General features: G+C 39.1%; 2 protein-coding genes across 2 annotated transcripts; both read left to right on the forward strand.

The window, feature by feature from the left end:
- Window positions 1–1,747: 1,747 nt before the first annotated feature.
- On the forward strand, window positions 1,748–9,028 carry LOC125160665 (olfactory receptor 7A17-like). The gene is made up of 2 exons (XM_047849834.1): window positions 1,748–1,927; window positions 8,043–9,028. Exon 2 carries the CDS (start codon window positions 8,060–8,062, stop codon window positions 9,026–9,028), a length of 969 nt encoding a protein of 322 aa, XP_047705790.1. The 5' UTR covers window positions 1,748–1,927; window positions 8,043–8,059.
- An 8,362-nt stretch (window positions 9,029–17,390) lies between these two features.
- On the forward strand, window positions 17,391–18,335 carry LOC125160666 (olfactory receptor 7A17-like). Its single transcript, XM_047849835.1, has one exon. It carries the CDS (start codon window positions 17,391–17,393, stop codon window positions 18,333–18,335), a length of 945 nt encoding a protein of 314 aa, XP_047705791.1.
- The last annotated feature ends 4,510 nt before the right edge of the window (window positions 18,336–22,845 follow it).

Raw genomic sequence — 22,845 nt, forward strand, 5'->3', positions numbered from 1 at the left:
TGAAGTTTCTCAAGATCTTATGTTTAGATCTGTGATCCATTTGGAGTCATGTTTGTAGATGTGGAAAGAAGGGTCACCTTCCTCATTTTGCACGTGGATATCCAGTTTTCCATCACATTTGCTTCAAAGGACTGCCTATATACCATTGAAATATGCTGCAGTCTTGTCAAAAGTCATTTAGTAGTATGTATGAGGATTTATTTCTGGGCTCCCTCCTATTTCATTGAGTTATATATCTATTTTTCTTGTTGTTGTGAAAGCTGGTCACTTAAAAATTAAAATGTGGTAACTCCTCTGAGTATTATATTTTCCTCCTTACCCAACCATTATTTTTATTGAAGTATACTTTACAGACAGAGCTATATGAATTTCAGATGCACAATGTAATGCATCAGCAATTCTATATACTGCTCAGTGCTCATGGGGATAAGTGTACCCTTAGTTCCCTTTATCTATCTCACCCAACCGTAGCCACCTTTTCTCTGACAACCACCAGTTTGTTCTCTGTGTTAAAAGTCTGGTTTTTTGTTTCTTCTTTTTTTGATGTTTGTTCATTTGTTTTGTTTCTTACATTCCACACAGGAGTGAAATCAAATGGTGTTTGTCTTTCTCTGACCGACTCATTTCCCTGAGCACCATACCCTCTAGATCCTTCCAAGTCGCAAACTTACATAATGTTTATTACTTTTTTGCTCTTCAATGGGGTCCATTGATTCCCTATTTTCCCATCTACAATTTTCTTAGGGTATTGTAGTAGCAACAGTCTCTGTCTAACATTGTTGCAGGATGAGGTTTTCACAGGGAGAGCTTGGTCCTGGACATCCCGTCATGAGATCTGCACTGACTTTCAGCTATTTTCCTAAATACGTGTCAAGCTGAGAGCCAAAATATCAGCATCTCTGCTCTCTGAATGCTGTCTAAAGGCTCAGGGTAATTTTTGAGTTGTCATTCTTGCCTTCTGATTGTTGGTAGCAAGTGTGAAGTATTTCCCTCATTGGCTGCCGGATTTCATCTTGGAGTGCCCTTACCACCTTCACCCACATGAAGACTCAGGACAATTAGTGGCTTGTTCGTGCCTCCTTCACCCATCTCTTCTGGAAGAGGTGACTATGTTGGTATTCTTTTCATCAGGTGTCAGTGCCTCTTCAACTTAGCACATTCATTTATCTTTTTTTCTCACTCTGTTGAGACTGTGAGCTCCTCAAGAGAAGAGACCATTTCTTACAACTTTCATCCTTCCCAGGATGTAGTTTAGTGCCTAGTGTAAAGCAACTGCTAATGAAGTGTTAGTAAGATGCTTAAGGAAGCAAATGGTTGAGTGATATTAAACAGACATTGCCCACAATGAAGGAAAAAGGAGAAGTAGGAGAAAAGGAGAGACAATGTGGAGGCTGGGAGTTCCATGATTGTGAGCCAACAGAATGTGTACAGGTGGGAGAAAGAAAAGAGTCAAGGAACACAGAATTTCTGAGTAAAGAATTGTATACTTATGACGGGGTGCTCTGACTTATTGGCGAGAATGTCTAAAGACAGTGGATCTCCTTTTGAGATAAGAGAGTTTAATGGCATAAGAGACATTCAGGGAATTCCAGGCTGTGTTCCAACACTGGGATGAGTTTGCATTCTGTTTTTCTCTCCTAGCTCCAGAGACCCTAGGCTCATAAGGGAAAGAGAGACAAAATATTATTTCTTTAATGAGACTCATGGGAGTTTATTCCCTGCAGGTACAGAAATTGAAAATGCCTTTGCCGCACCCAGGAAGTCGACTCCTGTAATTTCTGATGATATGAGCACATAGCCGTGTTCTAGAGCCTTCGCGAGTGGGGCCATGTCTCTTCCCTTCCTGGGGACATAACTTCCAACCACATCACTCATCCATGGGAGAGACTGGGTCATTGATCTCCCGCTGTTCTGTGCTAACATCTGGGTGAGTCAGGGCATCTTTAGAAGGACTGCATAAATGTGTTATGGTGGGAGGGACCCCTTGTATCTGTAGTTACTTTGGGGACATCAACAGGGACAATAAGTTAAGGAGAATTTTGATGCCAAGTCCTGCCCATTAAGGCTTTGATTCTGGAGGGCAACTCTGGATACACTAGACCATCTCTCCCTGATCTGTCTCCTCCATAACACATGTCCTCCCCCTAACGTTGTCTCTTTATTTTATTTGTAATTGTTTTCATGAAAGACCACTCTTTCACAGGAGTCAGTGAAGGCTTTGCATAGAAGCTTATAGGTGCTGAGCCTTAAAGGGGTGTTGGGGATTTTTCATGGAGACAAGGGATGTGAGAAGTCCAGGAAGAAAGAACAGAGAAGGAAATTTAGAGATTAAGTAGAGCGGGAGTTGTGCTTCTGGAATTAGAAATACTCCTTACTGTCTAACCAACAGTCAGGAGCAGGTCTGCAAAATGAACCCAAATGAACCTGGCTGGATAGGCAATAGTCAGATTAAGAGACAATCTTACATTTCGGCTAGAAGGTCGAAATTGAAATCTGAAATTATGTCCAGTTATACACCACAGCACAGGGGAAGTGCCCTGCAGGTCCTCACCACGCCAGGGACTATCCAAAATGACCAAGCGGAAGAACTCCCCTCAGAAGAATCTCCAGGAAATAACAACAGCTAATGAGCTGATCAAAAAGGATTTAAATAATATAACAGAAAATGAATTTAGAATAATAGTCATAAAATTAATCGCTGGGCTTGAAAACAGTATACAGGACAGCAGAGAATCTCTTGCTACAGAGATCAAGGGACTAAGGAACAGTCACGAGGAGCTGAAAAACGCTTTAAACGAAATGCATAACAAAATGGAAACCACCACAGCTCGGCTTGAAGAGGCAGAGGAGAAAATAGGTGAACTAGAAGATAAAGTTATGGAAAAAGAGGAAGCTGAGAAAAAGAGAGATAAAAAAATCCAGGAGTGTGAGGGGAAAATTAGAGAATTAAGTGATACACTAAAAAGAAATAATATACGCATAATTGGTATCCCAGAGGAGGAAGAGAGAAGGAAAGGTGCTGAAGGGGTACTTGAAGAAATAATAGCTGAGAACTTCCCTGAACTGGGGAAGGAAAAAGGCATTGAAATCCAAGAGGCACAGAGAACTCCCTTCAGACGTAACTTGAATCGATCTTCTGCACGACATATCATAGTGAAACTGGCAAAATATAAGGATAAAGAGAAAATTCTGAAAGCAGCAAGGGGTAAACGTGCCCTCACATATAAAGGGAGACCTATAAGACTCGTGACTGATCTCTCTTTTGAAACTTGGCAGGCCAGAAAGAATTGGCAAGAGATTTTCAGGGTGCTAGACAGAAAAAATATGCAGCCAAGAATCCTTTATCCAGCAAGTCTGTCATTTAGAATAGAAGGAGAGATAAAGGTCTTCCCAAACAAACAAAAACTGAAGGAATTTGTCACCACTAAACCAGCCCTACAAGAGATCCTAAGGGGGACCCTGTGAGACAAAGTCCCAGAGACATCACTATAAGCATAAAACATACAGACATCACAATGACTCTAAACCCGTATCTTTCTATAATAACACTGAATGTAAATGGATTAAATGCGCCAACCAAAAGACATAGGGTATCAGAATGGATAAAAAAACAAGACCCATCTATTTGCTGTCTACAAGAGACTCATTTTAGACCTGAGGACACCTTTAGATTGAGAGTGAGGGGATGGAGAACTATTTATCATGTGACTGGAAGCCAAAAGAAATCTGAAATTATGAAGTGTAAGTGCCGTTTTTATGTCAGGGGACAGCTATGACAAGGTCTTGTCTATGGAAAAACGACCCAGGTTATTGTGAGGAAGAAACTATTGCTGCATTCAGAGTGGGAGAGTGTTATTGAGGGATAGAAACAGCACCAGGCACAGAATGGGTCTCGGAGGGGTGGAAATCGTGAATCCAGAAATTCAGATGAATTTTTTCATTCATTCTTAAATGTTTACTAGAAACAATGCAGATACTGTATAGTCATTATTTCATTGAAAAATTTCAAAAACTGTACGTGGTATGATTATTTAATGTTACTGATGGGAAGAGTTACTGACAGCAGTGACACTGGTCATACAGGGCACCTACCAGACTCTTTGGGACAATCTCAGAACACGGTGTTTCCAAAGATTTTTTAAAGTCAATAATAATTTTAACTTTAATCGGCTTTTGTATTTGAACAGTTTTACATTTACAAAACAAACTTGCTGTGATTTTTCAGACGGTTCTCATAAGCTCCTTTCCAGTTTCTCCTGTTATGAACACATCTTCTCTTACACATGTTACTTTTAATCGTCCTATCTGTTGACCTTCCACATGCAGTGACTTTTTCCTCAGTCTTCCTTTGTTCTTGAAGCAATTGATAGTGCTAAGAGTACTGGTCAGGCATTCTGTAAGTGTTTTGGACTTGCCTTATTATTCTTTCTTTTCATGAGAAGACTGGGACGTGGATGTTGGACAAGAAGACTAGAGAGGGAAAGAGGCATGTTCATTTCCTGACATCAAGGGTACACACTATCAACATGACTATTTATCATTGGTGTTGATATCAATGTCCTGGCTGACACGGGATTTGTCAGATTTGTCTTTCCCCTTTCTTTCCATCCTGTAGGAAATTTCTACGCACAACCCCATCTTTAAGTAGTGGTAGTTATTGCACACCTCCTTAAGTGTAGAATATTTCTGTAAATCATTGGTTTTCTTCTACACTCGAGATTGTGTCTTCCATATTTTTTTCAATTATTTACATTATATACTCTGTGTTATAACCCAATACTACTTTATGTGGTTGCTCAAATGGTTTCAGCTGTGGCAATGGGGAGCTCCTTCAGTTACTGATATGTCCCTTTGGCATGCCTCCATCATTCTTGGCTTTTGGGAGGTAGCATTTCATTACTGTCTTACAGGAAAAGATGCTTCAGCTTCACCTTCAGCTTACTGTACTTTCCTCCAGAGCTCTCCAATAAATCATTTCTGCAAGGAGCCCTGTTTTATTTTGTTGGATCATGGGATGAGATTCAAGAGATTGGTACCTGCTATGCTTGTTGCTACCAGGGTCTCTATATCCCCTCAACTGACCTGGCAAAGACACATGAGTGTTTACTACTCTGTGTATATGCAGACATCCATACATGTGTCTATATGTAACCCTCTGTATTTTTATATAAGCTGAAGCAAGTTCATACTGATGGCTCCAAAACTAATTTCTCACCAAAGGATCATAAGAGCTACACCACCTTGCTTACATGTAAAATGACACAACAAATGTGATACCTCATTCCCACCATTTACTATCCATTTCCTTATATGTTCAATTTCAGTTCACATGTGCAGGAGTATCAGCATTGCTAACAATAACTTCTGGATACACTTTAACAAGTATGGTGCTAGAAACCCATGGGGGAGGGGAAGGAAATAAAAGAGGTTAGAGTGGGAGAGAGCCAAAGAATAAGAGACTGTTAAAAACTGAGAACAAACTGAGGGTTGATGGGGGGTGGGAGGGAGGGGAGGGTGGGTGATGGGTATTGAGGAGGGCACCTTTGGGGATGAGCACTGGGTGTTGTATGGAAACCAATTTGACAATAAATTTCATATGTTAAAAAGAACAAGTATGGTGCAGCACCTGTGTGCAATTTCTTTCAAGTCCAGTTTTACACTCTTCTCTTTTCCCAGATCTTGCCTTTCTTCACATTTTTTTGCTTCACGTTTTTTGTTTCACTGAGAATGTGTCATGCAATTGTAATACAGTTAGATTGTTTATTTTCACTTGGTGCACTCCATTCTAGGATTCCATCGGCCCCCTGAGTTTTATGTTTGCATTGACTTACATTCCGCAACTTTACTGAATTCATTTATTACTCTAACAGTTTTTCTTGTTTTTAATGTCTTTTTTTAGTAACACCACCTTTTGTGAAGAGGAATCATATTACTTCTTTCATTCTGAGTTTGATGCCTTTTATTTCCTTCTTTCCTTTCTTTTCTTTTTTCTTTTTTTGGCTAGTTGCTCTGTCTGGAACAGGCAATGCCACGTTGTGTAAAAGGTATGAAAACAAACATGCTAGTCTTGCCTTATCTTAGGGGTCGCTCTCAGTGTTTCACTATTGAGAATGATTTTACAGGTGGGTTTTCATATGACCTATTTTGTGTTGTGGAAGCTTCCTTCCATTCTTAGTTTTTGAATGCTGTTACTATTAAGGAGCACTCCACTTTGTACCATTTTATTTACCATCAGTTGATATAATCATGTGCTTTTGCCCTTCATTCTGTTAACATGTTGTACTACACTGAAGGAGAGTTATTAATTAAACCATCCTTGCCTTCCAAGTATAAATCCCACTTGGTCATGATGCAAAATCCTTTTCTACACTATGATCAAAAGCCTGCTATGCTTAAATAAGTTCTCATCAATATTTCATGGGAATATTGCTCTGTAGTTTTCTTTTCTTGCAATGGCTTTTCATGGCTTTGGTATCAGTGCAATGCTGACCTGATAGAATAAAGTGTGAAATATTTCCCTTTGAAGACTTTGAGAAAGACTGATGTTAATTCTTTTAATTCTGTGTGGTTCTAGTGGTCCTTAGCCATGACCAGTACATTGGAATGCCTACATTACAAAATGCAGTTCTCCTAGGAGAAAGGAGCTCTTTGACTTATGGTGTAGCCTGTCCTCTGCTTTCTAAAAAGATGTGCTTCAGGGGCGCCTGGGTGGCGCAGTCGGTTAAGCGTCCGACTTCAGCCAGGTCACGATCTCGCGGTCCGTGAGTTCGAGCCCCGCGTAGGGCTCTGGGCTGATGGCTCGGAGCCTGGAGCCTGTTTCCGATTCTGTGTCTCCCTCTCTCTCTGCCCCTCCCCCGTTCATGCTCTGTCTCTGTCTGTCCCAAAAATAAATAAACGTTGAAAAAAAAATTTTTTTTAAAAAATAAAAAGATGTGCTTCAGCTACAAGAGTATACGGTACCACAATAATGGTGAACTCTGTCTCTCTCCCTACCCACACTCGTGTGTGTGTGTGTGTGTGTGTGTGTGTGTGTATGTATATGTGTGTGTAGTGCAAAGAAAATTTATTAGTGAAGTACACACCCATAAAGCATTTATAGAAAGATGAAGCTGTCTTATGCAATAGAAAATGCAGAAATTAGACCAACTGGACCCAGAGTAAAGGTAGAGAGAAAGACAGAGAATTATGCAGGAATGAGTTATGTTCCATTTGTATACATTACATCAAATGTATCCTGTTGTAGACAGACATCATATATAACATATACATATAAAAATGATGGTGAACTGTGGTGTCCATTGCCTTAGAATGTTTCCACAGATGCAGAAGGCTTTGAGCTCTTCTCTCTGCTATTTGCATCCAACTCCTACTCCTGTTGTGTTACCTGCTCTGCTCACAACATTCTCTTTGATGTTGCCTGATGCTTTCATGTGAGCTCTTGATTCAAGTTCTTTCCACATGCGATTTCTCTGCCTTTAGTGTTTTTTTTCAAAGATATCTGCACGGTTCATATATTTCTTAGTTTTCCAGCTCAGAAGCTCCTGATCGCACATGATACAAAGGCAGGTTTCCCTTCCACTTAGGACAACGTTGTCCTGAATTATTTTACCTGTTAGTTGTAACCACCACTTGAAACGTCATTTATTACTTTATTAATATTCTATTCCTCCCTGTGAGACACACACATCTTAGACTCAGTCTTGTTAAGTTAAAATACACATCACTACTTTTTGCTATGCTTTCAACAACACTTGTCACAATATAATTTGTAAATTTTGTTGGGTCAAAAAAAAAGGTCTCAGGAAATTTATGGAGAAGAACATTGCTTTGAATAATTGTTTTGATTCAGAACAAGAATTGCAAACAGTTTCAGACTCATGGAAAACATGGAACACTCAGATTCTCTGAAATTATCTGGTACCTATTCAAGAATGGTAGGGAATATATAATAATTAATGGGTGAAGTATGTGGAAAACACAGCATTTCTTTCAATTCTGTGATCACTGCCTGTGCCTTTACAATGCTCTTGTCTCTGTTCCAGCTGTTTTCACCAGACACATGGAAGGAAGAAATCAAACCCATGTGACAGAATTTATCCTCTTGGGACTCTCAGATGAGGGGGAGCTGCAGTCACTGCTCTTTTGGCCATTCCTGTCTATGTACCTGGTCACCTTCACTGGGAACCTGCTCATGATCCTGGCCATTATCACAGACTCCCGCCTCCACACACCCATGTACTTCTTCCTCTCCAACCTGTGCTTTTCAGACATCTGTTTCACCTCCACCACCGTCCCAAAGATGCTGCTGAACATCCAGACGCAGAGCAAAGTGATCTCCTACAAAGGTTGTCTCAGCCAGATGTACTTTTTCATGCTTTTTGGAGTATTAGACACCTTCCTCTTGACCGTGATGGCCTATGACCGGTTTGTGGCCATCTGTCACCCACTGCACTACATGGTCATCATGAACCCCAAGTTCTGTGGCATCCTGCTCCTGGTATGCTGGTTATTGAGTATTTTTAACTCTCTATTACATGACTTGCTGATTTTGCGACTCTCTTTTTGCACAGATCTGGAAATCCTTCACTTTGTCTGTGAACTTAATCAGGTGATCCAACTTGCTTGCTCTGATACCTTCCTCAATGACCTGATGATCTATCTCACAAGTGGACTTCTGGGTGTTGCTCCACTCACTGGCATCCTCTCCTCTTACTCTAGAATTGTAGCCTCCATTTTGAGAATTTCATCAGTGAGGGGCAAGTATAAAGCATTTTCCACGTGTGGGTCTCACCTCTCAGTGGTCTCTTTGTTCTATGGTACAAGCCTTGGGGTGTATCTGAGTTCTGCTGCTGCACAAAACTCCAGGGCAAGTGCCATAGCCTCAGTCATGTACACAGTGGTGACACCCATGCTGAACCCCTTCATCTATGGCCTGAGGAACAGAGACATCAAGCAAGCCCTGGGAAAGCCCTTTAGCAGAGGGACATTCTCAGCATATAAGATTCTTTGTTTCAGGATAAAGACTTGAGTAACAGGGCTCCAAACCCTAGAAAACCTAGATCATGATATTTGTATCAGTTTATAGATTGACAAGCTGCAGTTTATCTTTTTACAGTATTTGATTGATAGAAGTTTTTCATACATTACGAGCAACTATTTCTTCTGTCATTTTTAGTGTTTATTTATTTATTTTGAGAAAGAGAGCAGGAATGGGTGTGGAGGGACAGAGGGGTTGAAGGAATATCCCAAGCCATGTCTATCCTATCAGCACAGAGCCTGAAGTGGGGCTCAATGCCACAATTTGTAAGATCTTGACCTGAACCAAATCAAGAGTTGGACACTTAACTGACTGAGCCACCCATGCACCCCTGCCATAAAATATTTAATAAAGGAAATTGGGTGCATATTAAATGACAGGAAAAGACAAAGGAATGAGGGTATGCTGTTATTCCTGCCAGGGGAAGGTATCTACCCCCTTAGATTATCTGCTTAAGAAAAAGGAAATTTGTTATACCCAAGTCATACCAAGTATGAAAGTTTATGTTAACCACTCTAGGAAAAGGTCATATCTGGAAGTGGAATCAACATGAAATTAACTCTATAACAACTCATATTTAGTCTCCAAGATCTAATTTTCTTTAACACAGTTGAAAACAGAAGTTCATTGAAGATAAAAGCAGAAATCACAACCCATGATTCTTCAATTACTTTGTCACTGATCTACGTGATTCCCCTCGGCAGGCATTACTGGCTTTCTTCTAATGTTTTGATAGGCGGGACCATCCTCAGGATATATTCCTTGTCAGTTCCTACCATAATAGTCCTCATTTATAGATCACAAAAGCAAGGTGGGTATTCTGTCAGTGGCCAACTTTGTCATTTCTAAATATGCATCTCAGAAAGTGGGTATGAATAACAGAATAAATCTGTGGACTTGCCATGGTCTTTGTGAGACAGAGTAAGTGAACTCCTTCATTCACCATGCAACCTTTATGCCACCACTTTGATTGGGAAGCTGCAGTGACATTTTGCTTTAGTGTTAGAGCCAGAATCCAGTTTTCAAAAAAAAATGATCTTAGTATTTTCCTTTTTACCCCGTTCACTCTTTTCCAGGTAGAAGGCCACAGGTCTTTTGAATTCTAGCATTTTGGTCAATGTTAACTCTTGCTAAGAAAAAAAGAGAGAGAATGCACAGAAGGGAGGGAGAAACAAAGGAGTGATGGAAGAAGGGAATAAAGAAAAATAGAAAGAATTAAAGAATGAGAAACAAGTGGAAGCCAATTTCTATGGAATAAATAGTCCCTCTATGACCATTAAGTGAACAATGTGCTGTCACTAAGGCAGGAACAGAATGGCAGTGTCGTATAGCTGGCATTCATGAAACATTAGGAACCTGCTGCTTCACATCACTGCCTTTGGGTAAGGTTAGGAGGAAAATGTTGATCATAATCCATGGCGGTTTTATAAGTCCATCCTCAACAGGGGTGGGACCTGGGTCACTGAAAAGTCTCAGGTCTGACAATAAAGTGAGAGATTGTGACTCTTCATTTGGGTGACTCATGTCAAACCTCCTCACCTCGGAACTAGAGTTGTTTTGCTTTTAAGTTTATTTATTTATTTTGAGAGAGACAGAGAAACCTAGAGTGGGGAAGGGGCAGAGAGAGATGGAGAGAGGGAATCCCAAGAAGGCTCCATACTGCCAGTGCAGAGCATGACTTGGGGCTCAAGCCCATGAACCATGAGATCATGATCTGAGCCAAAATCAAGAGTCTGCCGCTTAACTGACTGAGCCACCCAGGCACCCCGAACTAGAGTTTTTATATTTACATAGATTGTTAGGTCTTTGAAAATTCTATTTTATGCATCCAAATACCATGATAAGTCGCCTTTTGCAAAGATCCCAGTGGCTTGATGTGTTGGAAATAATAAGCTGGTTGTCCTGCTTATCACATTAATGCCTCTGATGGCCACGTGATTCACATATGGTGTTCGCAGTTCCGGACCACATTCTGTCTCCTGGGGTCAGAAGAAACTCACCTCAACTTCAGCAGCTCCCATCTTAGCTCTATCATACGTGGAAAACCACTACGCAGCTGCTGTACTCCTCACAAATTCTTTTCTCAATCTCTTGGTGAATGTAATGACCTTTGAACCCATCTGGAGTGATATTTGGGTAGTGAGTGATTGTGCAAATATGAGAGATCTAATGCCAAATTCCTGTTGGCTTATACCTTGCTTTCCTTGTTATATATAGCTCTATATAGCTGTACATAGTTCTCTCTCTCTCTCTCTCTCTCTATATATATATATATATATATAGATAGATAGATAGATAGATTAGATAACTAGATTATCTAATTTGTTGGCGTACAATGTTTCATGACATTCTCTTATGTTCATTTTTCTATGGTCCACACTAATGTCCACACTTTCGTCTCTTACTTCAGTAACTTATGTCTACTCTCTTCACTTTATTTCAGTTTATCTTAACTTTTGTCATTTTTATTAATGTTCTCAACAAACCAACTTTTCTTTTCATTGATTTTCTTTCTTGTTTTACTGGTTTATATTTTTATTATCACAAATCTTTATTATTTCCTATATACATACACATATATACTGTATAATAACATACTTAGGACCCTGAACTGCTTTTAGAACAGGCCATCACTGAATCCACACTTCAGTCAACTAAGCGATAAAAATATATTTAAATATGCTCATTTGTTCAAGCTGCCATATGGACCTGGGTTTCTGATAATCACTCCATCAAAATATTTGGTTTGCTCAAAAATTCCTTTCCATATTCCATCAAGCATGATCAGTAGAATTCATTCTGTTGTGCATTCATTACATTTTTATTAAAAAATTAGAAAAATCTCACAACTACTTGGATACCTTAATTTCCATCATATATATATATATATATATATATATATATATATATATATGTTTATTTTTGAGAGAGAGAGGGAGAGAGCAGGGGAGGGGCAGAGAGACAGGGAGACACAGAATCTGAAGCAGGCTCCAGGCTCTGAGCTGTCAGCACAGAGCCCAATGGGGGGCTCAAACTCATGAACCACGAGATCATGACTTGAGCCTAAACTGGACACCTAACCAGTTGAGCCAGCCAGGTGCCCCTTAATTTAATCTTATCTAAACTTTGCATTTATCTCTGTGGTGTCCTGAGATCTGACGTCAGATGTTGGCTCGGGGAAGAGGAAAAGGAATGGACATGACAAGAATCGGCAGGCATCCCCTTGCAAGGTGAATGTGTTTTAGGTGAAGTGATTACAAAGCTTTTAGACAAGGTACTGTGTGGCTCATCAGACAGGGCAAGATGTGCTGTGTGGGCCAAACTGAAGCCTCTGTGTAGTTGGACAAATCAGAGTATTTGAATTTAACCAAATCCTAGATTCTTTCTACTCATTATTGTTCTCAACTGCCTCTTTACAAGTGATGCCTTGAATTTTATAAAAGATATTTAGCAGGCTATGAATTCAACTTATTTTGTAGCACATCCATATGTGAGATCTGACTTTGTTTTTGTTCCATTCCCATACTGAGATACAGCTTTGAGAGATCAGAGATTTGATTTATGCAGTTCTGTATATGTCCTGATTATTGTATTCTAAATAATCTGAGGATCTAAAACCCCTATCTTTGTCATGTCTTTCTGTAGCCTCTCCAGTGCAATTGAAAGCGCTCAGCACACTCCCAACTTTATTCCTTTTCATGGCTGGATAACATCCCATGTATGGATACCCATGTATGGTCATTTGATGACCATGTGGGTAGTAACCATCTGTTGGCTACTGCCAATCTTTTCCCCATGTAACTACTTTACATCCCAATCAGCAATGCATGATGCTCCCAATTTCTCCACATCCTTGTAAACATTTCTCATATTCCATTTGAAAAATAGTAGCCTTCCTATGCGTGTGATTTGGTATCTCACGGTTGTGAGTTGTAGTTCCCTAATGACTGTTGATGTTGAACACGTGCCTCTTGACCCCTTGTATGTCCTCCTTGGGGAAATGTCTACTTAGGTCTTTTGTCCATTTTCAAATTGGGCTGTTATTTCTGTTGTTGAGTTTTTGTACTTGTTACATATTCCTGATATTCAACTCTTACCAAATGTATAATTTGCAAACATACTGTGCTCTCCTATGGGTTGTATTTCTGCTCTCTTCATAGTGTCTATTGATACACTAAAGGGTTCAATGCGGTCCCATTTTCTTTTCTTTTTCTTTTGTTGTTTGTGCTTTTGGTGTCATATTTAAGAAATCAATGTCAAAATTCCCCCTTGGTCACAGTGTAGGATCCTTTTAACATGTTCCTGGATTCCATTCGTTAGTAGTTTGTAGAAGATTTTTGCAGCTATACTCATAAGAACACTGGACTGTAATTTACATTTCTTGTTTTCTTCAGTTAGGTGTCAGGGCAGTCATGGTATCATCAAATATGTTTTGGAAGAGTTTGAGAAAGTTCAGTATAAATTAAGGTTTGATAGGATTAACCAATGAAGCCATCAGATCCTGGACTTTCCTCTGTTGGAAAGGTTTTTTTTTTTTTAATTATTATTATTGTTCTAATATCCTTATTTGTTATAGATCTATTCAGATTTTTCATTTCTACTTGAGCCACTTTGTTAGTGTATTTCTAGGAATGCATCCGTTCAACTAGATTATCTAATTTGTTGGCGTACAATGTTTCATAACATTCTCTTATGTTCATTTTCCTATGGTCCACACTAATGTCCACACTTTCGTCTCTTACTTCAGTAACTTATGTCTACTCTCTTCACTTTATTTCAGTTTATCTTAACTTTTGTCATTTTTATTAATGTTCTCAACAAACCAACTTTTCTTTTCATCGATTTTCTTTCTTGTTTTACTGGTCTATATTTTTATTATCATGGATCTATTATTTCCTTAAGTAGCTTGGAGTTGAGTTTGATATTATTATTATTAGTTATTATTATTAATTATTTCTTTAAGGTGTAAAATTATGATATTGATTTGAAGTCTTTCTTTCTTTTTTTTTTAGATGTAGACATTTATAGCTATAAGCTTACCCTCTGATCATTGCTTTTGCCAAACTTATAAGTTCTGGGAGGTTGTATTCTTGTTTTTGTTCTTTTCTTAAAAATTAATGTTTATTTTTGAGAGAGAGAGAGACAGAACACGAGTGGGGAGGAGCAGAGAGAGAGGACGACATAGAATCCAAAGCAGGCTCCAGGCTCTGAGCTGTCCACACAGAGTCCGGCATGGGGCTTGAACTCATGAGCTGTGAGATCATAACCTGAACCAAAGTGGGATGCTTAACTTACTGAGCCACCCAGGTGCCCCTTGGTTTTGTTCTTATCAAAGTGTTTTGTAATATCCCTCATTGTTTCTTCTTGGACTCACTGGTTGGTTAAGTGTGTGTTTTTGAACCTTCATGTATTTGGCAATTTTCTAGTTTTCCTTCTGATACTGATGTCTAGTTTCCCTTCATTTGATTGGAGAAGATATTTTGTATTATTTTAAACTTTTAAAAATTATTGAAGTGTATTCAACATTTTGATGTAGTAACAGGAATCATCAGAGTCTCCACTCTCCGCCCCCCCCCCCCCCCCGCAGGAATTATCTCGTTGTTTGCTGGAGGTTATATTCTGTTGAGTATTATTCTGAACTGTTTTTGTAATGACTGCATTCTCTTTCATGTGTGATCTCTGATGTCTCTGTTCTTTTAGCTTGGGTGTCAGCCTGCAGTTTGAAAGAGAATTTGTTTAATGTCATGATTGAGGACAACACCAGAGAAAATAGATGGGAGAAAGAAGATATTCTGGTATAATCATGGTGTCCCTCCAGAATCAAGGGTAGAGCAGGCATTGTGGGTTTCTCTGCATTACAGTGGACATACCTAAAAAGTGGTGGTCTTTTTCTGGGAGGAAAGAGTCCAAAGAGATAAGAACTCCAAAGATGTCTCCCAGGATTAAATCCAGCACATGAGCACATGTCTGCACCGTGTTTTTCTCTTTTAGCTCCAGGGAACAAAATGTCTCAAGGTATAGAGAGACAAAAGAACACTTCATCAACAGGACTGTTGGGAATTCAGCTCCTAAAGCCACAGAAATTCTTAAATGCTTCCACTAGGCCCTCTAAAGTCAATTCTACTAATTTCGGATGGTGAGGAAACACAGTTGTGTCTTCCAGAGACCTCATGAGTGGTTCCATCACCCTGCCCTTTCTGGGGGCAAATTCATTCATCTCAGTGGGAAGGAACTTCATGAGTGAGCTCAGACTTTTTTGTGATAATATCTGGGTGAACCACAGCATTTTCACAGGTACTGGGGAGTATGATAATGATGCATAGGACTCTCTTTATTGGCAGTAACTTTATGTTATACAAAAGGATAACAAGTAAAGAAATGTTTGTTAATACAAAATCCTGGCACGTTTAAGTCCCAGATTTTGGAAGTCAATAAGTGGGATGCACTAAAATGTCTTTTTGCACCCATCGGTCTCCTCTGGTGTTGGCTATCCATCATGGGGCCTCCCTGTCTCAATGGTTTGTTCTGTTGTTTCACTGTTTCTTCCTTTTCCCTGTTAGTGGTATCTCTTTTTAATGCCACTCAACCATTCGTTCTTTCCACAAACATTTATTGAGAAATTACTGCATGGTAGGAACTAACATATTTTGGGAATAAAGAAATTAATAAGGTATTGTTTCTTCTCTCGAGGTGCTCCTGATCTAAACAGAGGAAGAAACATAGAAATAAGTAAATGCAATCTCTGATATGGTATTCCAATTCTGGTGAAGTGGGTCCTAAAATAGTAGACTTTTCCTGAGGAGATTAGTGAAGGCTTCACAGTCAAGGTTTTAAATGTACAGAGCTTTGGGGCATCTGGGTGGCTCAGTCGATTAAGCATCCGACTTGAGCTCAGGTCATGATCTCACCTTTTGTGGGATTGAGCCCCACGTTGGGCTCTATGCTGACAGCCCAGAGCCTGGAGCCTGCTTCGGATTCTGTGTCTCCCTGTCTCTCTGCCCCTTGATGAAGGCCTTGATGAAGCTGGAGGATTGAGTCCCTAAGTCTTCTTTGCCAGTGGAAGCTGCCTATCTACCCCAATGGGTTTGGCCTCCCCATGCCTAGTGATAGGGTCACCCGTCGCCCCAGTGGTAGTAGCCTCCATACCCACAGTGGTGTCACCTCTCCACTTCAGTCTGAGGGGTTAACTCTGCTCTGCCTGAGGAAACGAATGCCTCCCCACCAGGCAGTTGCCACCCAAGACAATGCCAAATCTCCTCATGTCCCACCCTTAACACTCCTCTTTGCTTCTAGATCCATAACTAGACTCATTTGCCGGCAGGCCCCTAAGGATAAGGTGCAGTGTGATCTGTGAGAAAGTGTTCTACACTCCAGAAGAACGACTTGAGTTTTCTAATTTATACAGAAAGAAATCCAGGGAACATGTGTGGGAAGGGATAGATTCAGAGTGTGGGCTAATGTGGGAAAGAACATAAAGTTGGAACGGGCTGAATGTATTGATATGGGCTCACTAAGCAGAGATTCTGCGTTTAATGTTGCAGCCTGGGAACTTACAGTTTGTTTGGTGGAAATCGGACCACAGGCAGCCCACAGTGAGTGAGTTGGAAATGCCAGACCTGCCTTGGTTTAATGTAGAGTTGTGGATTTAGAGGCTTGGGGAGATTGGAATGTTAGAATGGGTTTATCGGGTTAGACCTACTCACCCACGCTGGAAGAGTCCAGAGGACATACCTTGCACAATGACTATGAGAAATGGATTGTGAGGGGAGCCACAATATCCTTGATGAGCTCTGGGATTGCTGTTCTCTGTAGGCTAGATCTTACAGTGGAAACTTCAGCCACCGTGTTGGAAAACTTAAATGAAGTGAGAGTAATTGGGTCCTGGGATGGCAGAGGCCAAGTAGCAGCATCAACAACCAAAGGCAAAGTGCAAATGATTGCTGTAGTGGACTGGAATAGTCTGACTTACTCCAATGGTTGGTGGTGACTAGTTGACCGTGGTGCTCCTGGAAGAGAAATTAGGTAGAAAGTCTACTAAATTCTTGCTTGATCTGTTTAAGCAGAAAAGCTCAAGGTCAAGTAAACAAAAACTAACCTTAATCAAAAACAGTGAGTCCCAACCTCTTAATAAATTCCCAGAGCTGGTTTACAGACCTAGAACTTTTGGAATGAAAGGGGGCCAAGTCCTCTTGAGGAAGGACCCCTGTATACTGCCCTAAACTTATTTGATTAATCTTTTTCCTCACCTTCCCAATCAGGACCTTCAGCCTTTTACCAGGGTAATTGTATAGGGTAACTGCTTGAAGGTTAAATCTGCATTTCTTTGTCTCTTTTCCACCATATCATCAGCTACATGGAATCAGAAAATCAAACATGTGTTTTAGAATTTATCCTCCTGGGTGTCTCAGAAGATGTATTACTACAGCCCCTCCTTTTTGGACTGTTTTTGTCCATGTATCTGGTCACATCCATTGGGAACCTGCTCATCATCCTGGCCATTATCATGGACTCCCACCTCCACACGCCCATGTACTTCTTTCTCTCCAATCTCTCTTTGGCAGACATATGGTTCATCTCCACCACCATCCCTAAGATGCTACTGAACATCCAGACACAGAGCAAAGTCATTACCTATGCAGGATGCATCACCCAGTTGTACTTTTTCATGCTTTTTGGAGATCTGGACAACTTCCTCCTGACTGTGATGGCCTATGACCGGTTTGTGGCCATCTGTCACCCCCTCCGATACACGATCATCATGAACCCCCGCCTCTGTGGGCTCCTGCTTCTGGCATCCTGGATCATGACTGCCCTGCACTCATTGTTACAGAGCTTAATGGTTTTGCGACTCTCTTTTTGTGAAGAGTTGGAAATCCCTCACTTTTTCTGTGAACTTAATCAGCTAATCCATCTTGCTCGTTCTGATACTTTTCTCAACGATTTGGTGATGTATTTTGCTACTGGCCTTGTAGCTATTGTTCCACTCACAGGGAACCTCTTCTCTTACTCTAAGATTGTAACCTCCATTTTCAGAATTTCATCAGCTGGAGGCAAGTACAAAGCATTTTCTACATGTGGGTCTCACCTTTCAGTTGTCTCCTTGTTCTATGGCACAGTTCTTGTTCTTGGGGTGTATCTGAGTTCTGCTGCTGCACAAAACTCCAGGGCCATTGCCATAGCCTCAGTCATGTACACAGTGGTCACCCCCATGCTGAACTCTTTTATCTATAGTCTAAAAAACAAAGACATAAAGCAAGCCCTTAAAAAGCTCTTCAGACAAGAAACGTTCTCTACATAGGGGTATTATTTGTATGAAGACAGAGACTTGATCGTGAGTAACAATGCTCAAAACCCCACAGGACCTAAGTCATGATAATGTTATAAGCTCACAGAATGGTAATCTGCAGTTTATGTTATCTCAAGGGTTCAGCCTCTTTCATTTTTCATACATGATAAGTAACTGTTTCTTCTGTATTTTATTTAAAACTTTGATCTCTCATATTTTGGGAGGTCAATGTGGGAAATAGAATCCAGTTCATGAGTGTTCAGCAGCAAATATATGTAATACAGGAGGTTTAGTACTTTTAATATTATAGGAAGAGTAGAGGAATAAATGTGTAATGCTTCCCGTGCCAGATGAGAGCAGCTGCTCTCAAAGAAAATTCTGGTCTCAAAGAAAATTTACTTGACATATCAAAGGCTATATACCAATCACTAAAGTTTGTGTGAATCCACTTTAAAAATTGAACACATTGCAGAACAGAAGGAACTGGAGTCACCATTGGGTAAAGTCTACAATAATCCACATTCACTCTCTAAGATCTAATTTTCTTCTGCACCATCTAAAACATGAGTCTGGCACAACAGAAGTGACAGCCCTTGACATTCAAGAATTATAGTGTCATTGATCTTTGGAATTTCCCCAGGGATGCATTGCTATTCTTAACATTTTTATAGGCAAGAACACTATCAGAGGATCTATTTTGCTCCCTCTTAACATAATGTCCCTTTCTCAGATTATAAAAGCATGTGGGTATTTTGCCAAATTCCATCTATGACTTTTCCATCTCTTGATGTCAGAAATTAGGTCATACTAACAAGATACAGTTATGGACCTGAAATACACTTTGTGAAACATAATGAGGCTAATACTTTATCATCACCTGACCCAGAAGTGACATCACTAATTTGTATGCTATAGTGGTAATTTCCTATTTCAGACTCCCTACTTCACAATTTTCTGATAAATTTCCACAGGAAGGTAGGAAGGGAAAGAAAGAAAGAAATGAAAGGTAGAAAATGCCTAATTACACTATTTGCCAATTTCTATAGTATAAATCTCTCACATGGCTAACTTTAAGCTACCCATGTGACTTTTACCCAACAAAGTGGGATGAGACATGCACGGTCACACCTCATAACCCATTAGGAACCAGCTCCAGCACATAAACATCTTTGTGTAAAGTCAGGAGAAAAATAAAGAGCATTAGTCTGTTGCAGTTTTAATGTTTTTTCAAGGTGAGCTGGTCCCATCATTTGAGGGTCAATGAAAAGTCTCAGGCTTGAGTCATTGCGACTCTTCGTTCTGATGACTTAGGCCAACTTTCTTTGTATGAGAACTTGAATTTTTCTTAGTTATACAGATGGATGGGATCTTAGTAAGATGCCCATCACTTCTAATTAAGAAGGCATCAAGATCAATTGCCTATTCCAAAAAGTCCCTATGGTTCAATCAATTTTGATTAACATTTGATCCTTCTACCCATTACATTAACGATAAATTCTTCACCTCTCACTTTGAGTGACATCTGCTCGGTCTCTGCCAGTTTGGGATGTCATTCTCTCTGTTGAACCTAGGTTGAACGTGTTCCAATGTCAGCACCTCCCATGTTGTCATAACTCCGTCACGCAGAGGACAACCACTACAGTACTCTGCAGAGATGTCACATACGTCACCAATGTATTTCTCAATCTCTTGTTGATACTATGGCCTCTGACTGCTTTCTTAAGGCATTCTTGGGAGTTTAGATGTTGAATCACTGGAGATAAATCTACACAGCACTGCTTTGGTCTCATCCCATAAGTTTATGTATGTTGTGATTTATCTGAAGATCATTTCTAATTTCCCCTATGATTTCTTCCTTAGTCAATTGATTGAGTGTGCTCTGCAATTTTCACATAGTTGTGGATTTTCCAGTTTTCCTCCTTATATTGATTTATAGTTTCATTCCCTGTGGTTGGAGAAGATAGAGTAATTTCAACTTAAAAATGTACTGAGAATTGTGTTTTCAGGTCTTTTTTGGTGTCAATTTGATTTTTGTATACTGACACACTTTGACTCCCTTCTCATTTCTTTTGGCCTGTAGTTTATAGATATTTTATTTGTAGTTACCATGGGGATTACATGTAACATCCTAAGCTTGTAACAATATCATTTGAAGTGATATCAACTTGACTTCAACCATATATAAAACTCTACTCCTACACGGTTCTACCCATCATTTTATCATTATCAAAATTCACGTAATTATTAAAAAATTTTAAAGTAGGAGTATTTTTATTTTTTATTTTTTTATTTTATTTATTTTTTAAATTTATCTGAGGGAAAGTGAGAGAGCAAGTGAGAAAGCATGTGAGCAGGAAAGAGGATCAAAGGGAGAGAAAGAGAGAATTTACTAAGTGTGGACCCTGACTTGGGGCTCAATCCCACAATCCTGGGATCATGACCTGAACCTAAATCAAGAAGCAGATATTCAACCAACTGAGCTACCCAGGTGCCCCTCATGTAATTATTTTTAAGCAGTTGTGTTGTAAGTCCTTCCACATGTGGAATGTGGAGTTAAAATCTGATATTACAAAATGCTGGTTTTTGTATTTTCCCATGTATTTAACTCCAACCAAGATATTTCTGGCCTCCTAAGGCATCATGTTACTGTGTAGTGTCCTTCCATTCTGACCTGAAGCACTCCCTTTGGCTTTTCTTATAGGGCGGGTCCAGTAGGAATCCAACTGCCTTGGCTTTTGTTTATCTGAGAATGTCTGAAATTCTCCTTCATGTTTCGTACACTTTCATGAGGTGTAGAATTCTAAGGTGACAGTATTTTCTTTCAGTAATTTAAATATAATATCCCATTGGCTCTGGCCTCCAAAGTTTCTGTGGAAAAATCGGCTTACAATCTTATTGAGGATCTCATGTATGATGAGTTCTCACTTACTGAACTCAAGATTACCTCTTCTATATTTGGCTTTCATTAGTTTGATTATGTGTCTCAGTGTGAATCTCTTTGTTTATCCTACTTTGAGTTCACTGAATTTCTTGGATATGTAGATTAATTTATTTCATCAAATTTGGGGAGTTTCAGCAATTACTTCTTCAAATAATTGCTTCTTTCTTTCAATTACTTCTTTTTGCCCATTTCTCTTTTCTTTCTGGTCTCCCTTAATGCTTGTGTTGGTTTTGGTAATGGAGTCCCACAAGTCTCTTAGGCTCTGTTTAGTTTTTCTTATTTCTTTTTTCTTTCTGCCCCTAACACTCAATAATTTCAACTGGCCTGTCTTCAAGTTCATGAAGTATTTCTGTCTGTTCAAAGCTGCTCTTTTTAAAATAGATGGTCGCTTTCTTTATTATGATGAAGATATGTTACTTTAGACCTACATTAACATTGTACCAACTGGGGAAACCATACAAGCATTCCAATAAAATCATAAACAAATCAAGCATTTAAAAAATCATCTTTATTATAGTTCCTGCTACAACATAATAAACAAGAGAAATAAAGTACAAGTAATCATTATTACATTCAGATAGCTAATACTTACATGAGACTTGCTATATGTAAATGTTGTTCTAAGTGTTTTACATACAGAAAACATTTATTTCTCTCAAAAACTGTAGGGTATTTGCAATGGAGATTACGTGTTACATATGAGGAAACCAAGGCACAGAAAGGTTAAGTAACTTCTATAGTCACACATCTAACAAGTGCTAGAGCTTGGATTTTGGAATTCTTTCCAGAAATGATCTATCATATTCAGTATCATCTCAATCAAAATTCTGGCAGGCAATTTTGTAAAAACTGTTAAGCTGATTCTAAAATGAATGTGCATTTTGAAAGATCTAGAAAACCCAGAAACTATGGAAAAAGGAAAAACAAAGTTAGCATTTTTATACTACCTTATTTCCAAACTATTACAAATTTATAGTAATCAAGATATTGTGATATTGGCTTACAACATATAAATAAATCACTATAAGAAACATAGATCCCAGAAATAAACCCACACATATACAATCAAATTATTTTAAAAGGTGACATGATAAGTCAATAGGAAAAATATATTCTCAACAAATAGTACTAGAATAATTGGATATCTATATGGCAAAAAATAAACATTGATGCCAATTTATACTATATTCAAAAATTAATTTTAAATGGATTATAGACCTAAACATAAAAGATAAGACTAAAATACTTCCAGAAAATCATAAGACAGAAACTGTGACTTTGGAGTACCTAATATTGCTTAAAAATAAGATACTAATTATTAAAAAATTGATCAGTATTTTTTAGGAGGTAGCATTAAGAGACAGGATGAAAATATCTACCATATTATGTCTGATTAAAGGCTTGCATAGAGAATACATAAAGCACTCTTAAAACTCAATGGTAAGAAGACAAATAATGTAATAAAAATGGTTAAAAGACTTGAGATATTTCACACAAAATATATATGAATGTGCAATAAATGTATAAAATATTGCTCATCATTAGTCATTTAGAGAAATATAAACCAAAGTACAATAAGAT

The sequence above is a fragment of the Prionailurus viverrinus genome, chromosome A2 (assembly GCF_022837055.1).
Source record: "Prionailurus viverrinus isolate Anna chromosome A2, UM_Priviv_1.0, whole genome shotgun sequence".
Taxonomy (NCBI): domain Eukaryota; kingdom Metazoa; phylum Chordata; class Mammalia; order Carnivora; family Felidae; genus Prionailurus; species Prionailurus viverrinus.